The sequence below is a fragment of the Bombyx mandarina genome, chromosome 08 (assembly GCF_030267445.1).
Source record: "Bombyx mandarina strain Sakado chromosome 08, ASM3026744v2".
NCBI lineage: Eukaryota > Metazoa > Arthropoda > Insecta > Lepidoptera > Bombycidae > Bombyx > Bombyx mandarina.
Window position 1 is genome coordinate 12,559,798 of NC_143215.1, and position 17,057 is coordinate 12,576,854.

Here is a 17,057-nt window from a genome sequence, read left to right on the forward strand (position 1 = left end):
AGGCAGACGATCATACGGCCCACCTGATGGTGAGTGATTACCGTCGCCTATGGTCTTCAGTAATGCCAAGCAGCTGCCCACCGTTATGTACTCTCCACAAGCCCCGTTTGAAGAAGGATATGTTACAGCTCTCGGGAAACACCGCGGATGTGGGCCGTGTACTCGTGTCGCTTATCCACACTACAATTACTTAATTTTTTTGCTTTTCTTACCATCACCCTGCTTATTTCTGCCGTGAAGCCATAATGCGTTTCGGCTGGAAGGGTGGGGCAGCCGTTGTTACTATACTGAGACTTTAGAACTTATATCTCAAGGTGGGTGGCGCAACTTAACACCAGATGGGCTGTGAGCTCGTCCACCCATCTAAGCAATAAAAAAAATAACAAAAAATCTTACATTTCATATTTTAGAACACTAAGCAACAATGAAACCATTATATATTTTTTTAAATTATATATTCATTTATTTTTAAGGCACTTTTCCATTCACGCGCTCATGTTTAGAGGCCGAATGTTTCTGTGGTTCTGGAGACATTGCACTGCGCAGAATCTGTACACTTCGTACTCGAACGGTTTCTTCGGGAGATTTGAGCCACAAAGAAAACAACGCTTCTCCGATGACTTCGCCTGTAAATAACAACATTATCAACGTTTACGTAACTCGAGTATCTTATATATTCCTAAAAATATTTGTTTACGCATCAACTCCTCTTTCGCAGAGTCGGTAAAGACGCAGGCAGCGCGGCGGGGGAGGGGGCGGCCAACCGGCGGACCGGCGAGCTCCGCGACGCGACATAACACAACCAACTTCACTTCTGAACGGTACTCAACAGCTACAAGACCCGCAATATTATTACTTTCGCAATATTACTTTCAAATTAAAATCAAAAAGAATTCAATAGTATTTTGTTATTTAACGGCAGACTTCACAAACCATCCAAGATTTTTTTTTTTTTTTTTGTGTTAAATATATTCTTTATTCTCAAAAGAATTACATAAATTCACTTAAATGAGAACATTAAAATAGTTACAATTAATTCAGATCGTGCAGTAAAAAATCACAAAGGAAATACAGTCTGAAATTCACAATCAAGAACAATATTTATTGATAACGTACATACGCACGTTATTTTAGTGAATATCTCATTTTAATTAATAATAATTACAGAATGAATTCCACACAATTAACATTTTTTCGTTTAGTTTTTCTCTAACGATAATGGCTCGGAAAGTAATCGAAGTAAATTTGTATTTTAATGATTTTTACACAGTACGCAATGTAAGACAATTAAATCGAAGCTGACGGTCGGGGTCAACGGCTTCGTGTGAACTTACTGAAACAACAAGTACTTATGCTTAGCTGTTTTTTTTTTACTAATTTTTTTCACTACCAATTCGCCGGTAGACTAAGTGGCTATTCCAACACTTACGGACGTGTAGGTAGTCACACTCAACCTGCGAGAGCTTGCTAACACTAGCCCTAGCAAGAGCAGTGCTTCAGAAAATCTACTAATGGATCGAAATCGCGAACCACTGAGAAGATCCGGCGAGAAACTCATTGTGCTTTTTTACTATTTAGACGTCTGAATACACTCACGACCTAGCTAGTCAGTGTTCAGTTGTAACCAGAACCAATGAAGATGTGAATGCCGCGGCCATCTTGAGAGACGAGTTTTGTTGTGTTGTGCAGTTTTGAGAGACGAGAGACGATCATAACTACATATCGACGCTTGAAAGGCAAACGTGACTAACACCCGTATCTTTAGTCGTTCACACGAGCTTAACTAGACTCGACTCAACCTCCAACGCGCGTTTTGGTATGATTAGTCGTAAAAATAAACTCCACTCAAACGTCCTTGGAAAAATTTCCTAACCGGAGTGAAGTAAGCGAACTGTCATGTCAAGGTACGTCGCGACGTACCTTGAACGTTCCTCAAGGCTGGTTTTCTATCAATGTCCAAATAGTATGTGGACCGCAAATGGAAATATATGATATTGTTGTGCAATGGCCTGGATCTGTGCATGATTCCCGCATATTTTGATAATTTAAGTTTGATAACATTTATTAATAAAGTAAATAGTTCGAGGTTAGACATTTGAAACTCTTTATTTTATTTACCTACATAAGAGACATATTTTGCTTACTACCTGATAAATAAAGTCAATGCGATTATAAGTTTTATTTATATAATAATAAACTGGTGGTTGTGGAAAAGCACTTCAACAACACGATGCAACCAAAATCACACAAAAGCGGCGAATAAAAATACAAAGCCGGATCCGAAATCTAAAATAATAATAGGTTAGAAAATAAGTAATATACTTTCAGATTTACCGCACGCACACATATTTACGAATAACTCAGCAACCAAAACATCAAAGAAGTTCATATATTGTCAAACAGACAGCGGCAGCCTGACTTTGACATTAAACAATGACCATAGACTACAGAACTCTATGGGTTTGATGCTAGCTTGATCAAATTTTCATCATTATTACCTCACTCGAGGACAGTTGAGGAATATTGTAATGGTCGACTAAAAATACCAAACTCGAGTAAGTTTGGAGGGAATTCTCGAGCATCATCGGATGAGTTAAGAGTGGAGGACTATTTTACGAAACGTCTAAAGATACGGGCATTAGCGACAATGCGTGAACTTTACAGTAGACTAACGTAAAGTTGAAAGACCTGAAAAAAAAATTATTTTGACGAATCTAGCTGTAGTAGAATCTAGCTAGTAGCTGTAGGATTGAAATGATTTTAATAGACCTAGAAATATATATTTTTGCGCATCGAATATGGTTATTACCTATCATTTATGTACAAAGCAGTTATTGTCGCTTAGTCACGTTTGCCTTTCAAGCGTCGATATATTATGTGGGCTGTGATCAGCTCATGTAAACAAAAATAAAACTACCCTTTTTTCTTTGTTTATTTCTTAAGTGGTTACTGGTGGTGTCGAGTTGTTACTGGAGCCCATAGACATCTACAACGAAAATGCAGTCACCTACCTTGAGATATGAGTTCTAAGATCTCACTTTTACTGGTACAACGGCTACCCTACCGTTCAAACCGCTACCCTACCGTTCAAACCGAAATGCATTACTGCATCACGGCTGAAATAGGCAGAGTGGTGGTACCTACCCGTGCGGACTCACAAGACATCCTTTCAACATAGACTATTTACTAGTTTATAGTCACTTATACTATGTAGTACTAATCATTATTTACTAGTTTATGACCTTATGACACTATATGTGACGACAAACCACAGACACACTGCTTCAACCAATAAAACAAATACCTTTTCGGTATCGGTCATCTGCAGGAACTTGTTGGTTTTAATCTTCTCCAATTGCTTCTCCTTGTCTCGTTGTCTCTTAGCTCGTTTCTGTTGTAGTTTCCTCTCTTTCTCTTGTTCCAGAGTCTCCGGGGTCACCGGGCCGGGAATGTGCGACTGAAATTAGACCACCATTTTATGTAAATAGCTATGTGAGATTTAAAATTTTCAATGCAGCCTATAAAAAACGAAGAGGTAAATTTTCTGTTTGTTATATATTTAACATTATTGGAACTGATTGACTGTTCGGTAGGCAGCGGCTTGGCTCTGCCCCTAGCATTGCTGATGTCCATGGACAACGGTAACCACTCACCATCAGGTGGGCCGTATGCTCGTCAGCCTACAAAGGCAATAAAAAATAAATAAATAAAAAATGAGCAAATTATAATTTGTATTATTGACTCGCTCCGAAGCTCCTTGATACAATTTTGAATTTTCACATTCTGAGGAATTAATTTTATATGCAATATTCACTAATTGACTAATTTTCGTTTTAAGCACCGGCGTCGATTTTTTCCTTTTTATGAGCACACGTAGTTTTACTTGGAGCGTCAACAGGTGTCGTGATGAATTGAGGATAGAATAAGGAAAAATCCCAACAATGTTCAGTTAGTGGTAACTGGTAATGCGGTAACATCCAATTTGTACCATTTCCTTATACATATTTAATTTTTCACAAGCCACAGATCATCTACACTCTACAGATATCTGATTGACGAAGCCCGTCGCAGTGTGAATTCTATCGCTTACATTTTTCAAACATGACATCAAATTCCAGATAGATTGGACATGTATTATCTAACTCTTTTAAGTGAAACGCATGATTGCTACACATTCTCCAAAGGTTCAGCGGAACTTTTAATTGCATTAATTATTATCAAGCATCATATTAATAAATTACCTTAGCGTAATTGTATTTGTCTGGAAACTGAGCCTGGAACATTCTGAAGGCGAGCCGTGTCTCCTGGTGTGGCGAGGCGGCGTACGGGGTCTGCAGCTGATTGTTCCTGATGCAGGGATCTCCACCGGCAGTCAGGATCTCACTATTTAATTAAAACATAATTAAGATTAAATTAGGTTTTTTTTTAAATTAACTAATTTTTTTTTAAATACTTTCCTGTTCTTACCCGTAAAAAACGACCCTGAATACCTTTGTAGGAAAAAAAACGGGAATCAAGCTTGGACCCCGCACACCAGTTAAGATCAGTAACCACTAGATTAACGAGGCGATAAAACAAAAGTATTGGTATAGTACCCACGTGACCATATCTGGTTTCGCAGCAATGGCGGCTTTGTGTAGCGCAGTGTTGCCATCGCTAGGATCGCGAGTGTTACAAGCCTCCGCCAGATTCTCTTCCTCCCAGCCTTCGAATATCGTCTCCAGTGATTTCAATTCATTTCCTATTATCATTTTCCACATCTAAAACATTCGAATGTTACGAGTATTGCGGTTAGAAGAATATGATTTGTATTTTATTTTAATTCTATTTTATGAATTTTAATTGATATTATGAATATTTTTAATGATTATGAAAGTTAATATTATTTTTATTTATTATTTAAAAGCATTCGTAAATTTATTACAACGCAGGGAGGCACTGTCTGCCTTTGGTTTTAACTGATAACAGTAGTCCATAGACAACGATGTGCCACTCACTTTGAGACATGAGGTAGAAATCGGAATTATTTCATAAATTCCTAAATGCCTCAAAGCTATCCTGGCTTCACCTGATGTTTAGGCTCATGGGGCATAGCCTGAGACTTGGATGCATTGGAGCATAAAGAACAGTGCTTCACTGAATCCACCACCAAATTTGAACCTAGAGAACCACCCCCATTGAGAAGATCCGGCGAGAAACTTGTTAACTCTTTACATCGGACTCTTTGTGATATTTGGCGAGAACGGTGAACGATGCTTGGAATGCCAAAAAGCACTGAGAGTTGATCAGTAATATCCGAAATAAGAGTAAAACAGTTTCGGTAATTACTTAAGTAAATACACTATATATATTATGTGAAGGAATTTATAAATGCATTTCAAAAGTACCTTCTTAATATTATTAGGAATCTTTTGACTGGGCTTGTTAAGAACAGCGGGATCTTTTATCTTTTTCCTCCTATCGGTGTCATATTTTTCTTTTACTTCCTGTTTTAAATCTTCCTTCTCGCTCTCGCAGGGACTAGGTGTTGACCTATCTTGAATAGCACAATCGTTTAGGACAACTTTTTTAGAATTAATAATAATCCCACTGGTTTTTTGTTCCGATAGTGTTTTGATCCAACCTACAGGTGTCTCAGAGTCTATGAAACAGGGACCTTCGTCTTCGCTTGACATCAACTGAGTTGGTAGCTCTCTGGGAATGCGTTCTCTGTAAATATATTATTTTAAATTAGCATATAGGTAGCTTGTGATCCACCTGTTGTTAGGTGCCATCCAGGGAACAGATGGTCGTATTTTGAGTTCAGACTGCCGGAAGTTGACAAAGTAATTTATTGACATCAGTCATGCTAATGATCCGGTCTAGTAGTTAACATCTAACCCTTCAAAGTCATGGGTGTTAACTTATTGGCAGTATAACATTGCATGTTGTTAATAGCATGACGGTAGCCTTCATAAGTAACTAGCTTCCAACTTTTATTTCCAGGACATATCAGACATTCGGAGATATCAGGACTTCCAAAACATGTATATAGGTCGAGCCAATCACATTAACTGACAGTCACTGACCCTACTTACTCTTGCATTACAACTAAATGAAAACTAATAAATCTATACGTATAAAAATGAATTGCTGTTCGTTAGTCTCGCTAAAACTCGTGAACGGCTGGATCGATTTGGCTAATTTTTGTCTTGAATTATTTGTGAAGTCCAGAGAAGGTTTAAAAGGTAGATAAATATGAAAACTAAATAAAAATAACATTTTTTTCCTTTGATGTGTCCCCCGTCCGACGGATTCCTTTTTTTTTATTTAAGTTTATTTTATACAAAAGTTTAGGTCTTTTGTTTATCGATTGAGGCACTACAAAGTCTACCGGGTCAGCTAGTATAGTTTAAAAATTACAAAAATACACTTGAATAACAATGCAAAATTGAAATGGCTTTATGCTGATAATCCTGCTCAACCTATTAAGCAAAAGTAATGGAATACTCTATTTTTCTCGGACTTTTATGTGTGTGTGTTTTTTTTTATTTATCAAATATTGTAAAGATGATGATAACATGTTGAACAATTACATATCCTGTCTCTGAGATCTATCTATCTATGATTTCATATCTCACATATATTTATCTATCTATTATATCATATCTCATATCCATTTATCTTTCAAAGCAGACTGCTGGGCATAGACGTCCCCAAAGCCTTGCCACAACCGGTTCTACACTGCGTGCATGTAGCGGATTCCTACGTTCCTCAATAGGTCGTCGATTCGCTTTGTGGGAGGTCCTTGCCACAGTACGTCTTTCAGCACGCGGTCGCCACTCGAGAGCTTTTCAGAGATTTTTTTTTTCATGATTATGACGGATTTCCTATGTCAAGATACTAAAAAAATTTTTAAAAACTTACCTTGATTTTGCTCTATCAATAGTTTTACTAGGACTTTTCTTTGCTGTTTTCTTAATATTTTCATTACCAAGATCCAGTGTAGCTTTATTTGCTGGTTTAGCTGTCGATGTTATCAGTGCTTTTTGGAACAACTCCAACGAATCTGTTGCGTGAAATCATTGTTTACATTAAAATGTATAAATGGTATTAATTATAATAATCTTTCATAAAAACGTTCATTCCACTTAAGAGAATACCAGGTTTTTCACCCTAACTTGAAAAAAGGTGAATTTGGTACTTTACAAATTTTTTTTTAATGAGTATCCTATAATGACATAATTATGATTCACTCTTCTTTTGTAAAGCCATTGAATATATAACAAAAACATTTCTTTTATAAACAAAAAAACACCGCCTCCACTGTGATGCGTGATAACTGTCACACATGGACATCAGCAATGTCTCTCAAGCAAGGGGACTCTGCCAAAATAATGCATGCCACTCTAATGTAATAATAATATTATCTGTTTAAAGTATTTTTTAAAACAATTCCATATTCATTCATTCTCTTGTAATCAAAGAGTAAAAGAATTAAGTACACTCAAACTCCAAATGCCATAATGCCTTTAACAAAGATAATAACTCTGACTGGGAAAGGTAGAGTTACTGGTAGACAGAGTAAATAGGCATATTGAACGACTTTTTAATTTGCAATACATAATAGGCCCTCTGTTATTTTAAGAGTGTGATATTGGTACTGCAGTCACAATTTTAGGCATTGCTTTTTTTACAGTAGCCTTGATAAATGGTGCTTTCACATGAATATTTCTACCAAAATAAATTCATATCATAAACTCACCGTAAACCTCTAGACTAGCAAGTGTGGAATGAACCCGCTGAACTTCTTTAAATGTAGGTTTTCTAGTAGGAAAAGGTAGCACTCTAAGTCTTGGATCATCTTTCTTAATAGGGGAGTTCTTTCCAAATATAGCAGCTTGATTTAAAGATCCTACAGCCCGATATAATATTAGAGAACAACCTTTGAAGTCTTCTGTCCATTGACTTACAATATCTTGGATATGCTGTAATAATATAAATTTATCAAAGTTTTCTAATGTTCCATAGTAAAGATGTACATACGTATGTATTTAGAAAAGAAAATAGCTAGGCTATATGCTATTTTCAGTCCAAAAATCAATGTCACATCAAATAAAAGTTTACATTTAGTTAAAGGTAATTCGAGCAATGTATTGTGCTAATAGCTTCTGCATATTAAGTAAATATTTATAAAGTCAATGAAGGAGATGTTAAGTCGTTTAAGTAATTTTAAGTATGAAGTAGTCATGGCCTATATTATACTAGATGCCCGGTGCATTCATATAAAACGATGCAACTGTGCCAGTATTTGAACATTTTTTTAAATCAAATACATACTTAACAAATGTTCACAAATGATTTCCATAATGGAGGAATAACATTGTGTATCATAATTTAAACCTGCAAAAATTATAGATTGCCTAATTACTGGTACTAGGGTGTGTTGTGAGAGTAGGTACCACCACCCTGCATATTTCTGCAATAAGTCACAAAAAAAATACTACCATTGTAGAAAACCAAACAGCAACAATATCTTATTATGATATTATTTGAGACAACCTCATCTTACCTCTAGAAACTGTGCCTGGTTATATCTTCTAAGGCTAGCACCGGCAGACCTCGCATGACCATGATGAGCATCTCTTGTAGCCTGGGCTTGACCTTGCCCTCTCCTTGTGACATATGAATGAAATGTCTTGTGTAGAACTATAGTGCCACCACTGAAAACTGCCCCAGCAAATCTGCCACCCGAGACCATCAGGACTGCCCATCTTTGATAGCCTGGGATCAATAGCTGCTCCACACGTTCTACCCAGGCACTGCCATCACCATCCGTTGATAATTCTTCCTATTTTGTAATAATGGCCAATACTAATCACTGAATAATATGATAAACAATACAATAAACTTATATACACAATATATGTTTATTTCAATATACTTCTGGCAATATGCTAAATTTTCTCTTTTCTGTATACTCAAAATGTAGAATGTTGAACTCAGCATAGCAATATCACATGCCACCCATAAAAGAGTTCATAGGTTCAAAGCTATATTGCTTATATCATTGATGAAGGAACATTTAATTTCTCATGAAGGCAACACAATATTTAGTCATAGCTGAGTAATTGAGCTCACAGCCCAGTGTTATACTAGTATAAAATGGTTCCTGGGCCCCATGGATGTCACACTTCAATGCAGCTACCTATCTAAAGAGATGAGATAGTAGTCTCTATAGTATTGCATAGCTGTTGTCCCACCGTTCAAACGGGAATACATAACTGTTTTACGACAGCCACAATAGACCAGATAATGATACTTATCACCACCACCAGAAAATTGCAATTGGTGACTGCAATATTCTGGTTCTGGTAATACTCGGAGAACAGTGCTGCCTGTTCTCTGGTAATTATATATAATTAAATCAAGCAAAAGAGATCAGTTGGAGCGATTCTAGGCCCACCACCAACCCAAATAATGTGAACTTCTAAAAAGCCAGATGATATTTACCTTCTTATGATGTAGGATACATCTATAAATACAGAAGACCTGCCCATAATGATTAGTGAAGAACGCCTTGCAATGTCTTGTTGCTGCAGCAAATAGGTCACTCGGAGGTCTCTTACTGTCCTCCACTTCTTCCTCAGACTCACTGCTTGATTCATCTACTTAAATATCAGTAACAAAAACTTATTATGTCATTTTCAAATATCAATCAAAGTATATTTGATTCTATATTGTTTTGCTTGTTGACATTGCATGGTTTTCATCATTTAACTCAAAATTTAGGACAAATCCCCTTTTTTTTCAAACAATCAAGTCAGATTCAAAAGCATTAAGTTGTCAGAGAAATTAACATTGAATGAATATATGACAAGTAAAGAAAATTACTTCTTTTCAGGTTTTTTTATGATTGAGCAATTACTGGAGACCTGGTGAAAGAGCAAGGGTTCAGCCAGTAGGAGTGCGGTTTGCTAACAGCCACCCAAGCTCCTCCAAAGGAGATCTCACAACTTAAGAGTAGCTGCTTAGGGAATGAATCTACTACCTGGTCGGAATTGCAAATTCCTAGGTTGGGTTGCATATTGAACTCTTTGCGGAGTTCACTGAGAACAGTTACAGGGGTCCCTAAGCCTGCTCCTAGTGTTAGAATTTTGTTGTTGAGTTGAGTTTGAGTTGAAGGCAAGGGTTATGGGATCTGATGGATCCATAAGTATGTGACATTATTAATGTTTTAGCTACAAAACAAACAAAAAAAGTTTTACGTCACATACCTTTCCGAGAATTATACTGGCCAATGGATAATGGAGATTTTCCGAATAGTTTTCTCTTCAAGTTAAAAGTGTGCCAGTGATGCTTATAATGAGCCGTTTGCTGCGCACGGGTTTCGAATGGACCCACTCCGCAACACGAACAACAATTACCATCAGAAGCACCATTTAAGGTTAAAGCATTAAGTCGACGCAAGACACTCTGTTCATCAACTGAAATGAAAATTAATAACAATTTGAGTGTTAGCATTTGACATTTTTTTGACACTACGCATTCCAAGGTTGTTTAATAAAAAAACCAAAAGTTCAGTTAAAAAATTCATGTTTATACAGAAATCGCCCGATACAATCAGCTGTAAATAAGGGCAAACAAATGTTCATAACTTTTTCACTTTTTTTAGGTATCAATTAAAACTATGTTACGAATCTTAAATTTAAACAAAATCTTTTTTCTACCTTGTAAGCTGCACTGGTTGAGAAAATAATTGCACTTACTGACATTATGTGATTCTGTTATCATACATGCTGCCACATGAACACCTTTTAGGAGTTTTTGAAATTCGTCGATCTCATAGACTTTCACGATTTTAGTTTTTACTGCCTCGGGCTTCAGCGCCATTATCGGCTCAGATTGTTGATCTTGAAATATAATGTCCACGTTTTACATGTTATTGCTTAAGTGATACACAATATAATACTTTAATAATCGTCTTGGTTGCTTTACTACTCGATAATATTGTGCAACGAGATTAAAAATTTTGCAATAAGTCAAATAAGTCACTTCACGCTTTGATTTTGAATATGTTCCGATTTACACTGTGTGCACTTACCAATGCTCTTATAAGAGAAAAATAAATTCCGTTTTGTACAATATACTCTCGCAGTATTCTAGGGAAATATAACAGGTTGGGGAAAAACTTTCTTCGCATTTTTTAAGAAAATTTACAACATTTTTTAATATAATTTAATTACATTTAACTAAAGTATGTAGGTACCATTTTGTTCGATAACTTTTTGCCATCTTGTAGTTAGTTAGGGACATGATCCTATTGCTATAGAAATTTTGTGGCTTCTGATAAAAATAACGCGGCAATTGGTTTTGGCAGTCCTCTCGTGATGTTAACTTGACACTGCCTAAAGAATTCTGAAGAGACCGAAACAGGAAGAAATCTGTAAGTGCAAGGCCAGGACTATACGGCAAATGCATTAACACCTCCCAGCCAAGCTCTCTTAATTTTTGCTGAGTGGCTAAATATGTGTGAGGTCAAACGTTATAATGATGAAAAACCACACCCCTTCTGTTGATTAATTCCAGCCACTTTTTCTCAACTTCTTGCTTTAATCTCATCAGTTGTTCGCAGTAGAGTTCAGAATCGATGATCCTGTCTGGTGGTAACAGCTCATAATGAATAATGCCCTTCCAATCCCACCAAACACACAGCATCACCTAGTTGTAAGTTAACCCGGATTTTGGCACAGTCTGGGAAGCCTGACCGGCCTTTGACCACGACCTTTCACGTTCTTGTCGTACGTGATCGACTTTTCATCACCAGTTATCAGTTTCTTCAAAAATTGTTCGATTTAATTACGTCGTAATAAAGAATCACAAATGAGTACTCGGTTCATTAGGTTTGTTTCAGTGAGCTCGTGAGGCGTGAAGCTTTTTTTGTGTACCCAGTTTTTTTCAAATGTGCCGAAACTGTTTTGTGGTCAATTTTCAGTTCCTCAGCTACGTCGTAACTACTGATATCCCGATCTTGCCCCACTTTTTCAAAAATGGCATCTATTTTATCCGTAACATGGCGACCAGAGAGACGTGCATCTTTGACATCAAAATGCACGGATAGAAAATGCTTAAACCAAAATTTGTGCTACTCTCACAGACACTGCATTAGGTCCATAAAGCCATAATAAACATCGCAGTTTTTTTTCGCAGCTTGCGTTGCATTTTTACCTTTCTTGTAGTAAAATTTTAAAATGTATCGAATTTCTTAATTAGATACATAAATAAAAATCACACAGATTTTCCTAATTTGAATTTGGAATACTCTAAATTTTTTTTTATTGCTTACTTGGGTCGATGAGCTCACAGCCCACCTGATTTTAAGTGGTTACTGGAGCCCATAGACATCCACAACGTAAACGCGCCACCCACCTTGAGATATAAGTTCTAAGGTCTCAAGTAAGTTACAACGGCTGCCCCACCCTTCAAACCGAAACGCATTACTGCTTCACGGCAGAAATAGGCAGGGTGGTGGTACCCACCCGCGCGGACTCACAAAACCACCAGTAACAAAATTTAAACTTTTAATGATACCAAAACCAGCCAGATACAAATAGATTTTATTACAAGTTCATACATACTATAATGCGAAAAGACTTTTCCCCAACCTATTATGACGTCATAAATCGTCACCATTTTCTACTGTGAACACTGGCGTTTCCCAGGTAAGGTGCTTTGATCACTTCATCACTCTTACTGTGTATAAATCCTTATTTCAATAATTCGGGAATTAAGTTATTATACATACATTAAATTGCTTAAAAAACAATATTTAATTGTACTAAAAAATATCCTTGCTTTTAATATGCAATTAATTCAACTGATAAAAAACAAGCTTATATATTAGTCAAATATAACTAAATTTAAATAATATTTTTTGTTGAAGTGAAAAGAATGCAAAAAATCACCGACGATAGTATACTGTACTGCTTTCCGATTTAAACAATAACCAGTATAGTAACTATAAAAGAACAGCTTCGTAGTATAATACTAAAATAACTTCACATTGTAGAGTGATCGCAGTGCAAATTGGAGCATAGCCTTATATATATTTAGAGCATTATCTATGCTCTTTGATCATAGAAAAGATAGAGTTTTCATATTCTGTAAATTGGCCCCGTTCATTACTTTTTTGGCGGGAACATAGATTATACTCTTAATAATTGAGAACGAGAACGGCGGGCGGTAACGAGAGATGCCAACTAATGTAAATTGTATTGTTTTGTTAATTAAGGGTTTCTCGCTGGCTTATACGTGTAATAAGGGTGGTTTATTAACTGTTTAGCATCTGTGAAAGTGCATAAATGTGGAAAGATGAAGCAGTTGCTGGACATAGCTTCTCGGGTTCTTCCAAAAATTACAATAGAAGCTCTGTAAATTATAACCACCATTTTACTGAGACTTTATTTCATACCATCTTATCTCATTTCATTTAATTTCATCCCAATTGATTACAGCTTCAAATAAATCAACTTTACCTCTTTTAATTTTTCACTCTATAATATTTATTATGTCACGGAATTTATATAAAAGATTAGCCTGTATAGAGTTTCACACCTTCGCTTTTCCTCTTGGAAAATGGAAATACTATGTAGGTACTCTAAATTTTTTTCTTTTTTCCTATTTTTATCTAATATGGACTTAATTCAAATGTTTTTTTATTAATGAATCAATAACAAAAAATAATACGATTCTAATTTTAAAACTAGAATATTTTTAATCTTATGTAATCTCCGATTCATTCAAATATAGCGACTATTATTAGTGATAGCTAATTTTTGCATTTTTTGCTTTTAGTTTGTACAAAGGCAAAGGTTTTATCTATCCCGAACCCAAGTGCGTAACAGTATGGTATCCCTGCTTATACATAAACGGTAATAAAGCGATTAATGCTGTTTTTACTGTTATACTACTTTAACTTCAACTATATTTGAGCTATTACAACAAGGAGTAGTCACAAACAGCTGGCTCTAAACTATGAACTCTTTAATCAGGAATTAGAATAATTTATGTAGGTACGGTGCCTACCTACTATGGAGGGTAGAGGTAAGGAGAACCGTCTCTGTGTGCAAAAAGTGTCCGTTAAAATCTGCTAATTAAGGGTGGCGCTACAGTAGCAAGCAGGTAAATTTAAAAAAAGGCGATGACAGTTATTAGAATAAAATAGAGAAATAAAAAAGGACGAAAGAGCTGTAAGCACTACAAAATCACAAAAAGTATTTTATATATAGCTGATAAGAAAATGCAATCGATGTCTCCACGTTTTACCACAGCAATAACTTTAGGTTATATTGACGAAATTTGTTTGGACTACGTAAACATGTGAGGTCTTGTATATTACACTGTCACTAACTACTGTAGTCATTAAATATATTAAATTTCCTAACTAAGCATACTTCAATCAATTAATAACTGTTCTGCTCAATTCTTATCATACCCTGTACCTATGTTAGCACCATTCTGGATTTCTACCCTCCATACTACCTACATACAAAGCCAAGTTCAAATTGTACATTTATGAGATTAGGTCGGGGCCAATTACTAGAGGTCGCTGTCGGAATTTTTTGTTCCATTTTTCAAACAAGAAAGTCGAAGATATCATATCAAGCAGTGTAATTTTTTTTAATACATTTTTTTTTAATGAATACAATAAAAATTGGATGAAGTAAGGTGAATTTGTTTTGTTTAACTGTAATCGACAGGAGTCAAATAAAGTCACAGTAAGAATGTGATAATTTGTTGAGACTTTATGAATCTACTGCCAAAACCATTTTAATGGAAATTCATATTTAAAGACATTTTTTAAATCATAGTTGTTTGACCTTTGTATGCCATTGTATTGGTGATAACATCAAAACACAGAATTTCAAGTCATAGCATGAAGATAGTCATGACTTGAACAGACTTACCTATCTAAAATGATCGTTGACAATCGAATATGTTTTGAGCGAAATTGGATTTATTTCCGGGAAAAAATAGGCGTTATATATTATATAAGCGGATGACCTTTTCTTACCGTGGCCCAATATATATATATTTTATTTGGAGCTACGGCTTTACTTTGTTTAAGCTACTGGTGATGATTCACCTTGAAAAGCGATGATATTATTAAAAATTAACTACAGTGAACATTTCAAATTATTTAAATAAATCATAATTTATTATTATATTTTTTCTAAATTAAAATCATAGCTTACTTTTTTTAACCAATGCTAATTATTTTTTATGTACATAAGATTAGTTCGCTCACCGGATATAAAGTAGGTAGTAACGAGAGCTCATACACAAGTTCAATTCCACCACTCACCTTGAGAAATCACAATTGCTATAACGGCGGTTAGCTTTTCTTAGCTACGCCAGTAAAGCCGTTGATTCAAAAAGCAAAAACTTTCATAAAGAAATGAAAAAAAAAATCATTTCATAAAAGATTGGCACGCACAACTCTGTAATATTGTTGTAGCCTTTAATTACATTTTATATCCCGATAGAAATGAAAAAAACAAACAGTCTAATTTTAGTTTAGGTGTGGAGCTATTGAACAACAGATGGCGTTGCATCAACAAAGTGGGTCTTTCTTATCTTAATATTTTATTATTTTCTTTCTTATTTTAATATTTAACTAGAACAGAACCGTATAATTATTATAACTTTTTGTTCTCGTAAATCGCTTGCCATGTTTTATTTTTTTGATGTTTTAGTGTTTCCCTCCTCCTTAATAATGTAATATATAAAATCTCTACTTCACATAATATTGTAGACATTGTTTACTGTGATTTTCGTTGTAAATAAAAAAATATTTTTCGGCAGAATGACTTTTTTTATTGCCTTTCTAGGCAGATCATACGGCCCACCTATAAGTAAGTAGTAACACCTTCGATCATGAACGTCAGTAATGTGTAGAGCGTGGACTGTAATTTGTACTGGTCGCTTCAATAATTAGATATATTCAGAGAGAAGATTATTTTTATTTTCTTTTAATGTAGTTACAACACGTGCACGCACGACCAGAATTTTTGATTGACTTACATTGCCTGTGTTGCCACAATTATTAATGTGATTCAAAATTCAAAAAACAGTCATACAAACTTCATGTTTAGGATTGCCCTAAACAAGTAATACCGGGGGCATAGCCAAGCCTATGTCTATTACTATTCACCGCCCACTCCTAATGAACTCACCTACCTTCCACCACGTGGTAAATGAGTACCAGAGCCCATAGACGTCAGGAATGTGAATGCTACCATCCACCTCGAAGCAACTGTAATGCTCCGTCCATACAAACAGCTAGTGATCAATTTGCAGAGTTCCTCGTGGATTCCGTAGACTGGTAACATCGACAAAAGTGCATTCCAGACCAGCAGTGGGCAGCGGCTAGGCCGTGTTATGGACTACTTACCATGAGTTGGGCCATGAGTTTGTCTACTTATAAAGGGATTTTTAAAAATAACCTGTCGTGAGTTTACACGATATCAAGGTTCATAATATAGGCTATGTTTTACTAGTGATAGGACCTCTAGTTTACTGGTGGTAGGACCACTTGTGAGTCCGCACGGGTAGGTACCACCACCCTGTCTATTCTGCCGTGAAGCAGTAATGCGTTTCGGTTTGAAGGGTAGGGCAGCCGTTGTAACTATACTGAGACCTTAGAACTCAAGGTGGGTGACGGGATTTACTTTGAGCTGGGGCTTGGGCTGTGAGCTTGTCTACCCATCTATTCAAATAAAAATAAAAAAATTCATAGCAAGAGCATCGCCCCTTGTTGCCTTGTGGTAAATGAGAGTGGACTGTATTTATTAGTTTTGATATCTTTATTAGTCCTTATGACAAATTAAAGGTATATGAATATATGAAATACTAGCGACCCGCCCTCGCTTCGCTTCAGAAACATTAAATTTTATTATTGATAGCTGAGTCCCGCGATGTACCCCGCGGTTATTGTCGTACCGCGGGTGACGCCGCGAGGCGAAGCTAGTCTAAAAAAAGTAGCCTAAGTTACTCCTTATATCATCAGCTACCTATCA

The 17,057-nt window shown here is 35.9% G+C and overlaps 1 protein-coding gene across 7 annotated transcripts; it reads right to left on the bottom strand.

The window, feature by feature from the left end:
- Window positions 1–440: 440 nt before the first annotated feature.
- LOC114242944 (tRNA endonuclease ANKZF1) lies at window positions 441–11,185 on the bottom strand. Of its 7 annotated transcripts, none has more exons than XM_089729230.1 (12): window positions 11,084–11,185; window positions 10,749–10,892; window positions 10,257–10,466; window positions 9,493–9,647; window positions 8,552–8,830; window positions 7,745–7,967; window positions 6,907–7,048; window positions 5,388–5,709; window positions 4,600–4,760; window positions 4,242–4,383; window positions 3,305–3,457; window positions 441–626 (listed from the first exon to the last, which is right to left on the bottom strand). In XM_089729230.1, the coding sequence occupies exons 2-12, from the start codon at window positions 10,870–10,872 to the stop codon at window positions 486–488; spliced, it is 2,052 nt and encodes a 683-aa protein (XP_089585356.1). In that variant the 5' UTR covers window positions 10,873–10,892; window positions 11,084–11,185; the 3' UTR covers window positions 441–485. The 7 variants fall into 7 exon arrangements, 5 of the variants coding, with proteins under 5 accessions (XP_089585356.1, XP_089585353.1, XP_028030079.2 ...); XM_089729227.1 differs by lacking the exon at window positions 11,084–11,185 and adding an exon at window positions 10,978–10,998 and having other exon boundaries at window positions 9,493–9,650; window positions 10,710–10,892; XR_016323434.1 differs by lacking the exon at window positions 11,084–11,185 and having other exon boundaries at window positions 4,596–4,760; window positions 10,710–11,067.
- Window positions 11,186–17,057: the final 5,872 nt, after the last annotated feature.

Excerpts from the sequence above, each read along its gene's own strand:
- LOC114242944 (XM_089729227.1), bottom strand. The coding sequence starts at position 10,872 with ATGGCGCTGAAGCCCGAGGCAGTAAAAACTAAAATCGTGAAAGTCTAT. Across the intron at positions 7,049-7,744 it reads TGCTAGTCTAGAGGTTTACG|ATTCGTTGGAGTTGTTCCAA; the intron begins GTGAGTTTATGA and ends TTCACGCAACAG. Across the intron at positions 627-3,304 it reads AGATGACCGATACCGAAAAG|GCGAAGTCATCGGAGAAGCG; the intron begins GTATTTGTTTTA and ends TGTTATTTACAG.